Source organism: Pangasianodon hypophthalmus, chromosome 4 (genome assembly GCF_027358585.1).
Source record: "Pangasianodon hypophthalmus isolate fPanHyp1 chromosome 4, fPanHyp1.pri, whole genome shotgun sequence".
Classification (NCBI taxonomy): Eukaryota; Metazoa; Chordata; class Actinopteri; order Siluriformes; family Pangasiidae; genus Pangasianodon; species Pangasianodon hypophthalmus.
Window position 1 is genome coordinate 9,185,463 of NC_069713.1, and position 19,507 is coordinate 9,204,969.

Sequence of the window (19,507 nt, forward strand, 5' to 3'; positions counted from 1 at the left end):
CTTGTTCTACTGTTTACATTGTACATTCCACCACTGCTACTGCTGCTCTACTCGGTTCTTTTTGCACATCACTGGCACTGCCACTTTAATACTTGTAAATTTGCACATTGCACTGTATATAGATATATATACAGTAGGTTACAGGTTGCTGCTATTTTGTGTTTGTGTACTTGTCCTGTACAGTACTTGTCCTGCACTGTCTCGTGTTGTCTGCTCTGCACTGTTTTGTTTTGCACTGTTTGCACTAGGCTGCACACGATGCACTTTATGTGGCTAGGACAACTTAGTCTAGTCCTCAGCTCTGTGTTTTGTAACTCTATGTTGTGTGAGGTGACAATGTTGTTTTATGTAGCACCTAGGTTCTGGAGAAACGCTGTCTCATTTCACTGTGTACCGCGTCATCTATATATAGTTGAAATGACAATAAAAGCCACTTGACTTGACTTGACTTCATATTTGCAGCACAAAAATATTTAGTATGTTTAGTAGAAAAAAGAAAAGGATTTGACATTTCATTTCAGTGATGTCACTCAAGGAATATTGTTTACACATTATTTATATGATATATATTATGTTATAAAATCTGTTGAGAGCAATACATTCATGTTCTCTGTCGGAGTACGTTTTGACGTATGTCTATGTCATGACGTACGTCAGCCTCGTGATCCTGTGGTTATAGAGCACTTTGAAGCAGTTTGTCTATGTCTGTTTATTCTAAGTGATGCTTCAAAGTGTGGCCATTCAATTAATCTGTATGGTGGTGTGTTTCCATCAAGGTAGGTCCAATATTATAATTAATATTATTTTAATAACTATTGTTACTCACTAAGTATATAACTATTTATGATGATTTATTGTTGAGGCGGAAGGGCGGTTCCTACAGTTGAACGCTAAGGAACATAGTGAATAGAACAAGCTTTTAAATTTAAACTTTAAGCGTCTTACTATAATTTCTTAATGTGTAAACAAGATCATATATTTATGTTGAATTCCTTTTTGCTTCTTCCAGCAGTCAGAGGTGAGGATGTGAGGAACGTTATTGGTTATATCGGGGAGTCAATTGTCCTGAGGTCAGAAGTTGATCCATCATGGAAGCTTAGAATTATTCGGTGGTCTATCTATAAGAACATTACTCTCATTGCAACCTTTGTCAACAATGAGATTAGAGTCAATAGGTGGCCACAATTCAAGGGCCGACTTGAGCTCAACACAAGTTTAGGAGATTTGACAATTAAAAACATAATGGCTAGAGACTCTATGGACTACAGAGTGTATCTCAAAGGACAAGGAAATACAGAAGAGAAAACCAGCCTTGTCCAGCTTTATGTTCGAGGTGAGAATTTTTTTTTAATCTACATCGTTAGTTTATCAGTTCAAAATTATGGTACATCCATACTTCTGCAAAAAGGCAAATATTTAAGTATCTTGCCTTTTATGTATATCACTTAGTTAATTAACTAAACATTTTTGTTGTTGTTACAAACCAAATTTCATTTTTTATAATATCACACAATACCCAGCAGGCACACAATGTTGATAAGATGTCTTTTATCCTTGTTGTTTTATGATCATAATATCTAATAGCTTGAACACACCCACTTTTTATTATAGAACATTGGCACAGAGGGTAGCATTGCCAGCTCAGAGCTCCATGGTGCCTGGTTCGATCCTGAGTTCAGGTTACTGTCTGTGTGAAGTTCCTGTGCATGTTGTCAGTGTACCTCTGTGGGTTTCTACCGGGTTCTCCGGTTTCCTCCCACTGTTCAAAACCATGCCAGTAGGTGGACTGGCTATGCTAAAATTGGCCCTAGGAGTGAATGTGTGTGAATTGTACCCTGTGATGGACTGGTGTCCCATTTGGGGTGAATTCTCTTGCCTTGTGCCCAGTGTTCCTGGGATAGGCTCCAGATCCACCAAGACCCTGATCAGGTTAAAGTGGTAACTGAAGATGAATGAATGAACAACCACTTTTCATCTTTATAAAAAAATTTGATTTTAGTTGAGAATTTGTATCCTTGAAATTTGAATTTTTTTAATTAAAAAATTGTTCTCTCTGTGAATTTAAAATATCTCAAATCCACTCACAGTTCAATCTGTGGTATGTGGAGGATCTGTAAAGCATACTAAGTATAAGCGAGGCTTATACGTTATGCTGGAAATATTTTGTCATCCGAATTCTGCTTTCGCTACATGGCTCAGTGTCTTACTGTGACTGTGAGAATCACATTGCAAGGTGCTCACACTGTAGATACATCACAACAGAGTTGCACACACTGAGTGACTCTCCAATGTTATGTGCAGATGAAGCCGTTAGTCACCACAGTGCATTTATTTTTATATAGTGCAGTTATTTTTCACCGCTCTTAACTACCAGTTGCAGTGAGAATCTCCTGGATAACTTCTTGTGATTGTGAACACAAGACCTTCAAAAAAGCTTGTGACTATGATCAGAGCTACAGGTTAGACTCCTATCATCTCCTTTCATCTCTTCACAGCTGTGGTTAGTTTTTTTTTCTTTTTTTTTCTTTTCTTTAAACTTTTGAAACTATTCTGAGCTCCATGACTACTAGCTTGAGTTGAGTTCCTTTATTAACCTGCTAGCCTTGTTAACTATCACTCCAATGCTGTCTGCATGTTGGCTACAAACTATTCTGTTTCTCAGTATGGCACTCATCTTTCCGTTGCTTGTCAGGTATGTCTTCCCACAGCTGTCAGAGTTTTTCACATCACCTACCACCTGGTATCAATATTAAAGCAAAATCTCTCTGCTAACCCCTCTTTCTTTTCTCTAAGACATTTTTCTTCCCTCATTAGCTTCCACTGTCCAAAAACAAGCAGGTCTGTGACTTCATTCTACTAGCATAGTCAAGTGTTTTTCCCCCCATAATGTGTGCTCTTTGTGGCTAGCCACCAAGTTAACTGGTTTCCACTGCGCACACCTTCATCTTGGAATGTCAGATCTTTTTCCACCTTAAATGTGATATAGCAACAAACAAAATTCAAGCGAAAAGCAAATAGAAAATAGAAAAACTTACATTAACATGGTTGCATAGGTGTGCACACCCCTTAACTAATACTTTGTTAAAGCATATTTTGCTTGTATTACAGCATTCAGTCTTTTTTTTTATGTAAGAGTCAACCCACATAGTACACGATTGATTTGTACTATGATTTGGCGATTTTATTCCACTCTTGCTTGCAAAATAAATGCTCCAGATCAATCAAATTGCGAGGGGATCTCCTGCGCACTGTCATCTTAAAGTCATTTGTTTTCGATAGGATTTAGATATGGGCTTTGACTGGGCTGTTCCAATACATATTCTGCAGCCATTTCTTTGTTAAGTTGAGTCTGTGTTTTGGGTCGTGATCATGCTAGAAGGTGAAACTTTTCATCTTCAGCTGTCTAAAAGAGGCCTGCAGGTTTTGTGCCAAAATAGATTGGTATTTGGAGCTATTCATGATTTCCTCTAACTTAACTAGAGCCCCAGTCCCAGCTGAAGAGAACCAGGCCCATAGAATTATTGCCTCCACCATGCTTCACCATAGGCATGATGTTCTTTGGGTGATAAGCTGTCTTGTTTTTGTGGCAAACATAATTAAAGAATTATATTAAAATGTTCTACTTTGGTCTCATCAGACCATAACACATTTTGTCAAATGGTTTGGCAAAATTTAAGTGGGTTTGGATTGTCTATTTTATGAGAAAGGGTTTCTGTCTAGCCACACTACCCCATAGCCCAGACATGTGAACACTATGAGAGATTGTTGTCACATATAAGAAGTGAGCAGTACTTGCCAGATATTCCTGCAGCTCCTTTAATGTTGCCATAGGTCTCTTGGCAGCCTCCATAAGTTTTTGTCTTGTCCTTTCATCAATTTTGGAGGGACATCCTATTCTTGGTAATGTCACTATGGTGCCCCATTTTCTCCGCTTGTTGATGATGGCCTTCACTGTATTCCATGGCACATCTAATGTTTTGTAAATTCTTTTGTACCCCTCTCCTGATCAATACCTTGCCACAGTGAGATCCTGTACATGCTTTGTAAGCTTTTTGAGCTTCAGCGGTTGATTGAAACCAAGATGTCATCAAGACAATCATACAGAAACTGATCTTTATTTAGGGTTAATCAGAATCACTTCATTGATGACAGGTGTATGATAATTGACTGTGCAGTGATTCAGATGCCATTATGGCATGCCCAGATTTTGACCCTGATCCTGAGTCAAATTTCTGCTGCAACCTAAACAACCTGCTAATTGTAAACATCCATACCCATAGACCACTGATAAGGATGACTGATAAACAGACTAAGAAGCAATCTCTTTCTAGGCATGGAGACAACTTGGTGTCAGACATAGCTCAACTGAAATTGCTGATCCTGGAACTAAATCCAAGCATAGAAGAAGCATGCGCCCTTCGGTAGAGTCCACCTTATAGTCTGACAGCTGAGTCTGCTCAGGACAATTATGCTAGACTGTCTGCTTGGGGCACACATTTTAGGTGACATGAAGGATTACAAGCAGATTGGCCTTAATTTCATGCCTCCCTTGCTATTTACATTGTATCCCTGGTGGTTTCACCAAATGCTATGTTCAGATGTACCCTGCCCAAGCACTGAATGCAGATACACTGATGATGTTCTTGTGAGGTCTTATGTTAATGCCTTGCACATGGAGCGTACAGGCAATTCGCTAGAAATGTTGCATTGTCATGATCATTCCAATCTGCAGTTCTCTACCTTTCTGTGACAGAGCTGACTGAAGCCTTGCTCCTGGCTGTTGGATACCTAGGCCTGGATGCAGGGTGCCTCTCAGCCAGTCTCATTTATGGGTAGTGCAAGTGTTGTTAGCACAAGCTGTGCTGCTGGACACACAAAAATCAATCCTTCAAAACCTATGCTATGTGCCAGAGTTGCACGTTTAGTCTCCAGGCCTTCTTTGACTGGAGAGGAAAGAGCAAACGTTTCAGAAACTAGAACCAGCACAGCCAAATAGACCAGCCACATGGCACCCTCAATTTGCCACAGTCTGGCTTGTTGGCTAGGGGCCTCTGTCAGCCTCATGCAATCCCTATATAGACAGCCATGCTCTCTGCAGGTACCCAATCATTCCCAAACTTGAGTTCTGCCATAGGCCCCCAACCCTTTTGGGGCTAAAGGCACATGATTTAGAACAGTTTTATTCAGCGTATTTCCTAGTTCAGAAGAAGGATAGTGGTTTTGGCCTGGTTCTAGATTTGAGAGGGCTGAACTGGTTCCTTAAAGCCCTCCCTTTCCATATGTTAATTTATCAGATGTCATTCATGCTGAGTATTCACAAGACTCGTTCATGCCAGTGGATCTGTGTAGTGTATATTTCCATGCTCCCATCGCTCAGGAACACAGATGCCTTTTGAGGTTTCCCTTCCAAGGGTATGGCCAAATGAAATGGACAGTTCTGCTTTTCAATTCAGTGTCCTACATTTTGGTCTCTCTCTAGGACCACAATTACATTTTAAATGTAATTTCCGGTGGCTCTGTCACCTCTGATGGCCAGAGGCATAAGGATACTGCTGTATTTGAATGACTGCCTCCCATGTGCCCCCACCAAGAAGCAGACCATCTGGGATACCCCCCACACACATAATGGCAACTTGAAAAATGCTACACAATTCATTAGTGTGAAAAAAGCCACACAATTCATCAGTGTGAAGCTAGGTTGCTATTTAGTATGCTGGCTCCTGCTAAAGATGGGTTATTAACCACAGCTGCATCAATAGTCCCTTGGCATTAAGAAAATTTCAGAAGTGGTAAGGGTAGTCTACCTAACTCTCAAGTTCTTCTTACTTATTCTGAGAAACCACCACAAGTTGGGCTTTCAGCAGCTGGAGCTTCTTGAAACTCTTCTGCTTTTATAAGGGTGTAATGTATATGAAATTTTACGAGTACTTAGTTTTATGTCAAAATTAAAATAATTAAATTAAATGAACTGTATCAATTACAAAAACCTTCTCAGCAAATAAATTAGAGACAGTGGGGTTAAGTGCTCTTTTGCTTTAATTGCTGTTATGGCTAAATCAATGGCATTTGTTAAGAACTATCTAAGTACGCTAGCTACACTGCAGTGCAGTGGTATAACTCACATTACTTCATGCTTGTTTAGTCTTCATTCTCCACAGTACCCCCTAATAAAATCAGCAGTTTTATGTTCAACTGACTTTTACAAAATTTACTTTGTTACAGACATCATACATTTCTGCTTATGAGAGGTAACATAAATGCAAATATACAGTACCTGCACTGCCAATAATTTGATTGAGCATGATTTCTGGAAACTTCAACAAACCAGTGGGCTGTAGGCTAATGTAGATTAGTGGGACAGTGGGACAGAGTCATAAACCAAGACCTGACTATCTTGAGCATGTGTTTTACTATTATCAATACTTTTAAATCTACTACTCATATTACAAGCAACTATAATAATAACCTAATAATAAATTAGAACAGACTTTAATATTATACAAGATTTAATTCATATAACAGGAATCAGCAAATACTTGACTACATAAAATCACAAAGTGATCTGCAAATCCAACTACAAATTCAATTGCAAAACTAATGTCGCTGATCTTGCTAATTCCCTGTTCTTACATTAAAGTGCTGCATGTTGTGCTGGCAATTTTGCTAAAAATCTTCATGGAAAGGTACCCCAAGAAGGCCATACGATGGATGTGATCTAGGTTTCTTATATTTCTGACTAGTAATGATCAAACAAACAAGCATCAAGTTAAAAACAACAACAAATGTCCTAGCCAGATAAACATTACGTCACAAAAAAAAATGTCTAAAAAGCTTCCAAATTCAATCAAAATTTTTTTTCCCCAGATGTTGAAAGAAGACCTCCCAGCATTTTTTAAACTGACCTGTGCCCACTGGGTAAAAGTCATTTGATATTATCAGATACTGAATAGAGATTTTGTTGTGATTTTATTATAATTGCAGAACAATTCCCAGAGCCCAACATAACTCTGCTGCACAGTTTTCTGGATGGAGAGAAATGTGTAATCTCACTTAAGTGCTCATCACTGGGCAGTAACATTTCTCTCATGTGGAAACCTGAGCATGGGTTCAGTGAGCGCTTCTGGAGTGACAGTCCTAATGTCACCAGAGAGTCAGTGATGTGGACATCCTTCAGGAACAGAGATGTAAGCTTCTCCTGCATTGCTACTGATCACAATCGCAATATGTCGAGACAACTGAGTGTGAAATGTCCAGGTATGCTTCCCACATTCAACATTCACCAAAACCATTCAGGATATAGAGTATGAACTGTTAATACTATAACCTAACTGTTTTATTTACAATAATGAACCCCATGACATTATTACATGCATCCCCCCTTGGACAGATTTGTGAATTCTTATTTTTCCACAGCTCTTTGCAACAAGTATTGATCATAAATCCTATAATGCCTTCAAAGTTGTTGCTGACCTGCTTATAGTACTTGATGTTCAAGTTTTGAAAAAAAGAAAAGAAAAAACAGATTTATTTGTGTAAGCTAGTAGGGTATCCACTTCTCTTCCGAAACCTCTGAACACATCTTGTAACTTCCCATTTCAATTTTAAGTCAAAAAGATCACACTGTGGACATCATACTTACATAACCTTATCACGTAACTGCTAAAAAGAGGACACTGGATTTCAAAAGCTTTGCACAAATAGCCACTAACAATAATCCTTAGGAAATCCCAGTCAACTGGTATTGGAATGGCAAGGCTAATTCATTTGTTTGTGCTATACACCAAAGACATTTGAGTTTGAGATGAAAAGATGGATGTGAGATGAGAGTTTAGGATTTCGAGTTTAGGAGTTTAGGTTTAACAAAAATATTGCATTAACCATTTAGGAATTACAGCCTAAAACTAACAATCATAAATATTAGGATTATTTTTAATACTTGGATGCAAATCCTTTGCAGTCAATAACTGCCTGAAGTCTGGAACCCATGGACATCATCAAATGCTGAGTTTCCTCCCTTGAGATGCTTTTCCAGGCCTTTACTGCAGCTGCCTTCATTTGCTGCTTGTTTGTAGGTTTTTCTGCCTTCAGTTTTGTCTTCAGTAAGTGAAAAGCCTGCTCAATTGGGTTGAGGTCATTGGACATTTAAGAACATTTAATTTCTTTGCCTTAAGAAGCTCTTGGGTTGCTTTTGCAGTATGTTTTGGGTCATTATCCATCTGTACTGTGAAGCAGCGTCCTATCAGTTTTGTAGCATTTGGCTGAATGTGAGCAGAGAGTATTGCGCTATACACCTCAGAATTCATCTTGCTACTTCTGTGATCAGTCACATCATCAATAAACACCAGTGAGCCCGTTCCATTGGCAGCCATACATGCCCATGCCATAACACTGTCTCCATGTGATGTGGTATGCTTTGGATCATGAGCTGTTCCTTTCCTTCTCCATACTCTTCTCTTTTGAGACCCAGTCAGGCTTTATTAGAGGTGTTTGTTTTTTTAAGCAATGTCTAATCTGGCCTTTCTATTCTTAAGTGTTATCAGTGGTTTGCATCTTGAGGTAAACCATCTGCATTTACATTCATGAAGGCATCTCTTGATTGTAGACTTTGACAAAGATATGCCTACTTCCTCCAGAGTGTTCTTGACTTTGTTGTGATGGGGTTTTTCTTTAACAAGGAAAGAATTATGCATTCATGCACTTTAGTTATCTTCTGTGGTCTTCCAGGCCATTGGTATTGCTGAGCTCAGCAGTGCATTCCTTCTGTTTAGGAATGTACCAAATTGTTGATTTGGCCACTCTTAAAGTATCTGCTATCTCTCTGATAGGCATTTTTTTTTTTTTTTTTTTATCCTAATGATGGCCTTCTTCACTTGCATCCACACCTCTTTGAGCACATATTGAGAGTTCCCATGAACAGCTACCAAATGCAAATTCAATGCTTGGAATTAACTCCAGACCTTTTATCTCCTTAATTTGTCATGAAATAACAAGGAAACAGGCCACACCTGTCCATGAAACTGCTTATCAGTCAAATGTCTAATTACTTTTGAGCCTGTGAAAATGGAAGGACTATGAAAAAATGGCTGTAATTCCTAAACAGTTAATGTAATATTTTTGTTAAACCCTTTGAATTAAACCTGACAGTCTACACATTAATCACATCTTGATTTCTTCATGCTTCCCGTATTCACACAATGAGCATATCAGTAGTAAAACTACCAATATAAAGAGTCCTTCTAGAATACAATATACAAACTGAGGGTTAGCATGCTAACAAACACATTCAACATGAAACAAACATGAGAAACAAATTACAAATCATATATAAAGTCAACTGGAAGAAAAGAACAAGAACAAACCAAACGGAAAAACACTTACACTGACTGAACTTGAAACACAAATGTTTCTCAATCTGGACACTTCAGCATTGCAGGTAGCATGAGAAGAAGGCCATGCTTCCTCCTAACCAAACAATACTCTCACTCTACTACTACACCTGTAGTTAAGTTAGAGGAGGAGAGCAGCTCGGATCCCCTAGAGGGCTGTAGTAGAACTGCAACCTACTATAAATCCATAGTAACAGCACTATGAGCTGTTACAATACCGATCAGCCATAACATTATGACCACCTGCCTAATATTGTGTTGGTCCCCCTTTTGCTGCAAAACAGCCCTGACCCGTTGAGGCATGGACTCCACTAGATCCCTGAAGGTGTGCTGTGGTATCTGGCACAAAGACGTTAACAGCAGATCCTTTAAGTCCTGTAAGTTGCGAGGTGGGGCCTCCATGGATCGGACTTGATGGCCAGCACACCCCACAGATGTTCGATTGGAATTTGGAGGCCAAGTCAACACCTTGAACTCTTTGTCATGTTCCTTGAACCATTACTGAACAATTTTTACAGTGTGGTAGGATGCATTATCCTGCCGAAAGAGGTCACTTCCATTAGGGAATACCGTTGCCATGAAGGGGTGTACCTGGTCTGCAACAATTTTTAGGTAGATGATATGTGTCAAAATAGCATCCACATGAAGTTTCCCAGCAGAACACTGCCCAGAGCATCACACTGCCTCCGCCAGCTTGCGTTCTTCCCATAGTGCATGCTGGTGTAATCTCTTCCCCAGGTAAACGATGCACATGCACCCGGCCTTCCACACGATGTAAAAGAAAATGTGATTTATCGGACCAGGCCACCTTCTTCCATTGCTCCGTGGTCCAGTTCTGATGCTCACCTGTCCATTGTAGGCACTTTCAGCAGTGGACAGAGGTCAGCATGGGCACTCTGACAGGTCTGTGGCTACACAGCCCCATACGCAGCAAGCTGCGATGCACTGTGTGTTCTGACACCTTTCTATCATAGCCAGCTTTAACTTTTCAGCAATTTGTGCTACAATAGCTCTTCTGTGGGATCAGATCAGACGGAGTAGCCTTCACTCCCCACGCACATCAGTGAGCCTTGGGCGCCCATGACCCTGTTGCTAGTTCACCGGTTGTCCTTCTTTGGACCACTTTTGGTAGGTACTAACCACTGCATACCGGGGACACCCCACAAGGCCTACCGTTTTAAAGATGCTCTGACCCAGTCATCTAGCCATCACAATTTGGCCATTGTCAAAGTCTCTCTAATCCTTACGCTTGCCCATTTTTCCTGTTTCCAACACATCAACTTCGAGAACTGACTGGTCACTTGCTGCCTAATATATCTCAACCCTTGACAGGTGCTATTGTAACAAGATAATCAATATTATTCACTTCACCTGTCAGTGGTCATAATGTTATGGCTGATTGGTGTATGTATATGTATATGTATATAACAGTGCAGATAAATTGTTATGGGTAGGACTCGGTACAAAGGTGGAAAAAGTACCAAGTTAGGCCCACTATCCAAATGGATAAAGGATACTAAAAGAGCTAAAACAGCCTAAATGCAGCTCTGGGGAGAAAAGAGGAGCGCGTGTACCTTAGACACGAGCTCGATTGATGCCAGGGAGATCGTGTGAGATAAATTGTAAATATGTGAATTTATCCTTAGTGAGAAAGCCAGAGGCGATGTTGGTAAGGAAAAATTCCCTGAGACGATATGAGGAAGAAACCTTGAGAGGAACCAGACTCAAAAGGGAACCCATCCTCATCTGGGTGCTAATGGATAGTGCAATTATAAATAATTCCCTTCTATAATTGTGTACTACATGGACAAATAGTGCAATTGTGCAACCAGTAAATTCATCACAGTTTTCACATGAAGTCCGGTGTGTTGAACCTATCCACTGTCCACTGATGAAGTCCTGAGTACAAACCTGCTCGCGGCAACCGCAGCCCCAAAGCCACCACAGCAATCGCAGACCCAAGCCACCACTGTACAATTCCCCATATGAGATCCCCAAGCCATCTCCATGGCCCCCAAGTGGCACCATCCCCAGCAATCCCAATTATCTTCAGGCCGTCCATGTGTTGCCACCCTCAGCAACAGTGCACGATCTCAACCGATGAGAACTCCAACCAGAAGTAGGGCATCAGGATGGACCAGGCAGGTCCAGAGAGCAGAAGGGGTCAGGATCACTGGTATCTCAGCAGTAGCATGTGTAGATTGAGAGAGAGAGAGAGAGAGAGAGAGAGAGAGAGAGAGATTCTTAGGTAAGCATTATGTCCCATAATGGTTAAGGACAATGTACTTTGCGTGCAGAGTGCGTGCAGGGACTCCAGCAAGACTATCTGTGACAGCATAACTAAAAGGGAGACCCAGAAGGTAACACAGACATGAGGGCACACTGGGACATAAAGTGGCCAGCCACTCCATCGTCAACAAACCTCAGTGAACAAACTGCGGAACCGCGATGCTTAGAGCGCTTAGAAATAAATAAATAAATATATATATTTCTCTAACGTGTACGTGTGTGTATATATATGTGTGTGTGTATATATATATATATATATATATATATATATGTATGTGTGTGTGTGTGGATATTAGAGAAGCCAAACACTGGTCCCTAACCTCAATAAAAAACTTCTCTAAGCCTATTCTCAGAAATAAAGCTTTCGCTTCTCAACCAAATTACCTCGCAGAGAAATACCACTCTGCTACTTGGCACAGACGTTATGTCCACACTCTGACTGACAAAGTCCAGGGGTTTAAGTAGCAGCGTGGACAGGTGCCGCGCGTCTCTGCTGATTGCTCCTTCATGGGGTTGAGGCTCTATAAAGGACCGTGCAAGCAGCCGCGAATTTGCTCGAGAAGGCACCCGCAACATTACATAAACATCAGGTAGTTCAAGTATGGGATAGTGACTAATGTTTTTAGTGCTACATTATTGTCCCTCTGTGGTGGTACATACACAGTTACAAGAATGATGTTGGTGATTTCTCTAGGAAGATACAATGGGTGGCATCTTACCATTCCAGATCTGGTGAAAAGTAGCTGGCAATAGTTGCTTAGTTTGTGCGATGTAGTTTGATCGAAGCAGTCATTCTGCAGCCATTCCAAATGAACTGTGGTAGAGCCATCTAGCTGGACTGCTGAGTCTTTTTTGTTGTCATGAAGCCAGGTTCCATAAAGTTATGGCTATGACTGACTTAACAGACTATGTGTTAATGTGTTTTTAAAGTGTCATGTCTTTCTTTTCTAGTGTCAGAGTATTGCAGCTCCTGTTATGCATGCTGGATAATCCTGGGCATGTTTTTTTCTTTTGCAATATTATTCATATTATTCAAAGGTGAGAGATATACACATTTATATTTTTAAATGTATATGTATTGTATATTATATTATATAATGTTATATATTACAGTTTCAGATTTTTTAAAATCTTCTTTTTCTCCTTTTGAAGGTCAAATCATGTCTCTATGTTCGAGATGCCATGAATGGCTCAGGAATTTACTGCCATCTGTGTTCAGTAGGGGAGAGTTGTAACAACCGTACACAATAGTAACATTTTTTGGTTTTATTTGATTTTTTTTCTTTATTGTTCTGAGCTATAAATGTTTAATTTTGTACTCAATTGTGATGTCACAGTTGTAATATGTGATTTTTCTATGTAGATGAAGAATTAACTAAAAATGCAAAAAAAAAAAAAAGTAAATAGTAATAGCCATGCTTTGTTCTAATATTTTATTTAAAATACTGGTCAGAAGGGACAATGTGAGTAAACAAGAAATAAAAACAAATAACATTTTGAATTTGAGTCATTTATCATAATATGACCCTACACATTAAAGTCGGTGCTGAAATTTTCACATAACAGGAGGGTTAAATAGGATGAGGAGCTCCTCCAACACACTGTAGCTTTGCACCATAAATTAACACACATAATTCTACATGTGCTGTGCATCTCTCATCCTCCAAACAAAGCTTCTTCTTCAAAGAGTTTTCAAAATATGTACATTAGGGGTTGGTATTCTTTATTTAATACACAAAAGTGTATTTTTGGGGTTATAGACAGCTTAGCTCTTCCATATATAACCATGTAACCATGTAATAATACAGTGTAACTCTGTTCTTCAAAGACTGCACATACTGCACACAGCAATAACAGACTTTGTTTGGTGACCCAGAGACCCAGAGAACACATACAGAACAACTAAACCATATAAACATGTAAACAGTGGTAGCTCAGTGGTTAAGACGTTGGACTACGTTGGACTACTATAAATGTAAATGTAAATAAACAAAGGGGTATTACAGAGAAATAATTTATTCATCAAACAAGGATTTTGTAACATTCTCATTCACAGACAATGACACTTGAGCTCTTCAGTGGAAAAATAATCAACAGGACGTTTTTTAAGAATGAAATGCTGACTTCGTGCACATCTGCATTTTTTTATCTACTGTATGTATCAGCTGCATCATATTGCATGCATCATGCTGCTTACCACTCCCTGTATACTGTTTATCTCAACTAACTGCACCATAATTCTTATTTATTTCATTTAATTTAATTGCCACTTGCATTACCGATATGCATCATACTGTTTACCACTGTACACTGTTAACTTATTGCACCATAACCTTGTTACCTCATTTTAATTTATTTGCTATTTGCACTACTGGTTGGATGCTAACTGCATTTCATTGTCTCTGTACTCGTACTCTGACAATGACGATAAAGTTGAACCTAACTTAACCTAACCTATAACAGCAATGAAGGTTTTGCTATTGAGTGTGGAATATCTTAAACAGAATGTCAGCGTGAAATGCAATGCAGTGGCAAGGATCACTTAAAGGTGGATAACATACACTTCTGTCACCACCTCAGGTTGGTAACAACACCTCTGCTCCACACTGGGCTGTATCACCCACAGCACCCCATTGTTGACTAGTTTCCTATAAAAGTATGCCCTCAAGTGCTTTATTCCTTATTTACAAACTCCTTTTTTAAAACGCACCTGATTTGGTTAACCATCCCTGCAAAAGTACTGCAATATGAAAGTAAGGCATATATATTTAGGGTTACAAAAACCTCAATTTTATATGCAAAAAAAAACCTTGTAAGCTATTGCCACAGACATTTACGGTAGTTGTTAGCTGTAGTTGAATATAGACAGAGGTGATTGTTAAAAAAAAAAAAAAAAATTTCAGTTGGTTTTTAATTTGCTGTGAAATGCAAATTATTTTTTAATTGTTTAATCCAGTTGATAACAGTAGATAAGTAATAATTTTAAGAAAAAGAAAAACATGCTTGGCAAATAAAATTATGCTGGTTTTACCAACCATAAATACCATATTTATAAATTCATTTTTGTCAGAAAATGTTGATAAAAGCATGGCCATATTAACTACATATTATTACATAAATTTAATAAAAGCAACTATCTATAACTAATTTAATTTAAATGTTTATATAGTACAGTGTACAGTTCAATCTGAGATTATTTATAAGGGTAAGCAAGGTAGTCTTTGTTGAGTACTTGCAATGAGAGAAATATACATTTTAACCATCTAGTAGAGAAACACATTAAACTCTTTCACAGGATTTTTCTCCTCAAAACATGTAAGTGCACAGAGTCCAAGGCCTTGGCATCTTGTTAGGATACATGGTGTCATTGTCATTAACTTCCAGTACATTTGCCATCAACAGCTGTCATAACAGCTGTCAAGCTGTCATAAGAGAACAATGGGACTTCAGCTGAATCAATCATGTTTTTATGATGAAATGTAGCCCACTTGTTGACTAAATGCATGAAATCATGAGCTTGGGAGCTGAGAGGTTCTTTTATCAACTGGGTCATTAGACATTTCCACATGCACAAACAGATTACTACAGGACATTATGCCAGGCTGAAAACTAGTGAAGTACCTGGTCATGTTGACCAGATCAGTTATGTCTTAAGTGATCAGATTGCACAATTATATTTTGCATGATATTTATTATGATTTTATTTGAAAATGAGTGTATAAGACTGCATGACTGTAAAGTAGTAGATACTATATATGATAACAACTGTTAAGTATCCCAAGTCCCAAGTATTTGCATTAGGATTGTATCTGATATTTAAACTGCATTAAACATGACATTAGAAAATAAGGCAAATCAGTGTAACATATGAGACAATATATGAACTTGCAAAAGAAAGGATATTACACACACAATAAATTATAAGAAAAGTAAGGTTTGTTGGTGTCTTCACAGTTCAGCAAACTTGCTGGTACGGTGAGGAAGAGGTAGCGCTGACCTTTGTATGTTGAGGAAGTGTCACCTTAGAATAAATAGTCTGTGTAGACAGAAATGGGGGCAAAAGTACCACAATGTTTAAAGAATACTCTGACCTGCATACTGTTATTCTTGGCCAAGATAAACAAAGTAAGAAAGATACTGAAACCATGCCAGAAATTTATAGTTTTACAAATGATCAAAACCCTTAATCAAGAAATATTACTTGCAAAAACATTTCTATGTTTAATGGAGCATTCCAGCATAAAACTAGCATTTAATATATTATTTGAATTAATACTGTATGTAGTATTCTTTTTTATATGGTATTGTATCACTTAGTGTCAGAGTTTTAGTCAGTGTAGTGAAACTACAATACCCAGCATGCAGTATGTGCAAATACATAGTTCATCCATTGGTAATTCCTACTGTGATCAACCAATCTGGACCCTTGAGTGAGAAGTCACTCTTAAGTCAGCTGTAAGTTCTGTGAAGTTCTGTCATGCGCATGTGAAATTAAGTACAGAGCTGACCTAAAAAGAGAATACACATGTCCATCTTGTCAAAACATCGCAGTAATAATTGGCGATGACGTAAAAAGTTGATATGGAAGGAGAGTTGCAGTATAGCAGTCAGTACAGTGTGCACAGTGGCACAAATTGGAAGACAGAACGAATATACAGTAAAGTTAAAAATGAATCATGGCTGGCATCTAAAGGGTGTGGAGGAGTACTTGCAAATGATGTGGATGAAGAAAAGCAAGTAGTGACATTACTCAGTGCTATGGGTGTTTCAACATAGAGACTTTTGTGAAATTTGTTTCAGCCAGTTAAGCCAAAACAAATTGTTCAGCCGAACTGTGGAAATTCTGAAAAACTACTTAGGGCCAAAAAACACTTTTAATTGCTGTATGGTTATGTTTTCATCACTGCATGCAAAAGCCCCATGAGACTATTACCCAGTAGGTTGATGAATTGAAACAGTGCTCAACTAATTGTGAGTTTGTTGTGAGTCTAGATGAAGGTCTGTGTGACTGTTTGGTTACCAAAATAAAAAGTGTAGCTTATTTTGCACTGGTAGTTCCAGCTATAAAGGGACATTCTACCATTGGTTTGTGCGGTGAGAACAAGGTAACTGTTAAGCAGGCAAACACTGAAATCCCTCTACCTCAGATTAAGGGGGTGATGGCTATAATGAGTGGAGGGAAAATAATTTCAAAGATAGACCTAGCCACTGCACATTGGCAAGTGTTATTGGATGAAGACTCCATGATATATACCACCATCACCACACATTGAAGCTCGTATGTTTACAACAGACAGACTTTTGAAATTAGCTAAGCCCCTTCCATATTACAAAAGATTATGGAAAATCTGATAAAGGATGGGAACACACATACAGTCAGGCCCGCAAGTAAGGCCACTCTTAAAGTTTTTTCTATCTCTCTGATATTTCTCTTTTGTTTTTTCATCCTAATGATGGCCTCCTTCACTTGCATTGAGATCTCCTTGGACTTCATATTGGTAGCTCCAGTTGAACAGCTGCCAAATGCCAACTCAATACCTGATATCAACTCCAGACCTTTTATCTGCTTCATTTGTCTTGAAGTAACGAGGGAATGGACCGCACAAGGTCAATTAATTTCTTGTCAGTCAATTGTCCAAATACCTTTGAACCCCTGAAAATGGAAGTACTTTGCTTAAAATGGCTATAATTCCTAAATGGTAAATGCCATATTTTTGTGGACCCTCTTAAAAATAAAGCTGAAAGTCTACACTTTGATCACATCTTGATTGTTTTATTTCAAATCCATTGTGGTGGTGTATAAAGGCAAAATCACAAAAACTCTGTCATTGTCCAAATACTTCTGGACCTGACTGTACATGCCCTGCTGTCCAACCAGTGGAGGAAGCTCCACTCAATGCAAAAATAGAAGTTGCCACGTCAGGTCCCACTTCACCCATGGGAGTTTCAGGGTGAGTGTTGGACAAGGTTAAAAATACATTTTGCCGGGCCACTTCTAAACGACTTATTCATGAGATATGTATTTGTGTGACAGACAGGCTCCATATCATACCGAGTTCAGGGACAGGATTTTGACATGTTGTACAGGAGTCACAGAAACCTTGTGTATCTCTTGACAGCACACAGCAAACTGAGAAAAAGACCCCCTGAGCTTACTACGAATCAGCACCAAATTCAGTGCAAACTAGCATGCAGGGGTCAGTTATAGAATGTTATGAACTGCTGCTAGTATACACATGCTGTAGTGATAGTATAAACTACATACTGTAGTTTACTTCCATAATCTAATAAATGCTAAGTGTTGGTTTAAACAAAGCTTTGAATGTGAATGTATGATCTCCTACTTAACAGCACTTACCATTTCAGGGGTCATTCTGAGGTCATCCACCGTTTCATAAACTGTCATTCCGTTAGTAATGCTGTCTGACCGTTTCTGTAATGCAAAAGAAGTTCAAATTACACAGACACCATATAAATCCAGTTTAACTACAGTATTAAGTACAGTATATTTCCTGTCAAAATGACTTCAAGGGCCCTTAATAACCAAATAATCTTTAACTGAATACTTTTTCATTTAGGTACACCTTTAATAACCAAATAACTTTCCTTAATTCAGCCCTTAAAAACTGAATCATTTTTTTTAATAACCAAGATGACCTTTGCAAAAACAAATAAATTTGAACATACTAACAGAAAATTAAAATGAATAAAATAAACAAGACACAAAAACAGAAGCAGTCAAAAGTATAATACATACATCTTTCTGAGCAATGGCTCCAGTATTGACATCTGCATACACTGTTGTTCCACCCTCTGCAATACTGCCACCTGTCAGTAATATTATTTAAAAAAAAGTTAGTTAGAAAAATTTATTAAGAGAAGTTTCAGTTAATAATAATTAATAATAATTTGCCTGTTGTCAGTTGACCTGCACCTGTTGCACTGTCCGGATTAGTAATGTGGAGTAGGGCTGCAACTAACGATTATTATAGGGATTTATTTTATTACTATATATAGATCATAATTAATATGTATTTATTTGCAAAATTTCAATGAACTAATACTACTACAGAATACTAATACTACTCTTAACTAGGCTTAATTAAATAATTAAATAACAGTAGACACTCAAACTATTGCCAGGTGTCAGTATCCTGTACATTTTTTACTGGTTCTGCACACCTTTTTTTCCAACTATATATCTTATCTGCATTTCAACCCCTGACTTGTTCAATACTGACCAAACAAATTCAAAATAAAGACAAATTAAATATCTGGTGGCTGTCTCTGTAACTGAAACACACTGACTCTGAATTCAGTGTGTGTGAAATTGACTCCAAAGCTTTGGGTTTGACTCTTTTCAATTAGATAATTGACTTTTCTTGGGACTGACTTCAATGCGAACCGAAAGCAGGATGGTCACTTGATGATGGTTGCAAAAGTGTGCACACTCCTAAACTAATACTTTGTTGAAGCACCTTTTGATTTTATTACAGCACTCAGTCTTTTTGGCTAAGAGTCTATCGGTGTTGCACATCTTGACTTGGCAATATTTTCCCACTGTTCCTTGCAAAAACATTCTAAAGCCATCAAATTGTAAGGTCATCTCCTGTGCACAGCCCACGTCAGGTCACCCCACAGATTTTTAGTTGGATTCAGGTCTGGGCTCTGGCTAGGCCATTCAAAAACAATGATCTTCTTTTGGTTAAGCCATTCCTTTGTTGATTTTGATGTATGCTTTGAGTCATTGTCATGCTGAAAGGTGAATTTCCTTTTCATCTTCAGCTTACTAGTAGACACCTGAAGGGTTTGCACTAAAAATTAACTGGTAG

General features: G+C 38.5%; 2 protein-coding genes across 2 annotated transcripts in view; one reads left to right on the forward strand and one right to left on the reverse strand.

Annotated features, from left to right (window-relative positions):
• Positions 1-656: 656 nt before the first annotated feature.
• si:cabz01074946.1 (SLAM family member 8) lies at positions 657-13,079 on the forward strand. Its single transcript, XM_053233776.1, has 5 exons — positions 657-776; positions 1,010-1,333; positions 6,982-7,254; positions 12,627-12,713; positions 12,828-13,079. The coding sequence occupies exons 1-5, from the start codon at positions 722-724 to the stop codon at positions 12,908-12,910; spliced, it is 822 nt and encodes a 273-aa protein (XP_053089751.1). The 5' UTR covers positions 657-721; the 3' UTR covers positions 12,911-13,079.
• Positions 13,080-13,185: 106 nt separating this feature from the next.
• LOC117596993 (SLAM family member 8) overlaps positions 13,186-19,507 on the reverse strand; it is a 12,625-nt gene continuing 6,303 nt past the window's right edge. The window contains exons 5-7 of the mRNA XM_053233775.1: positions 18,433-18,503; positions 18,034-18,108; positions 13,186-15,711 (exon numbers count right to left, since the gene is read on the reverse strand). Of these exons, the coding sequence (XP_053089750.1) occupies positions 15,631-15,711; positions 18,034-18,108; positions 18,433-18,503 (227 nt within the window). The 3' untranslated portion in view covers positions 13,186-15,630. The remainder of the gene's footprint in view (positions 15,712-18,033; positions 18,109-18,432; positions 18,504-19,507) is intronic.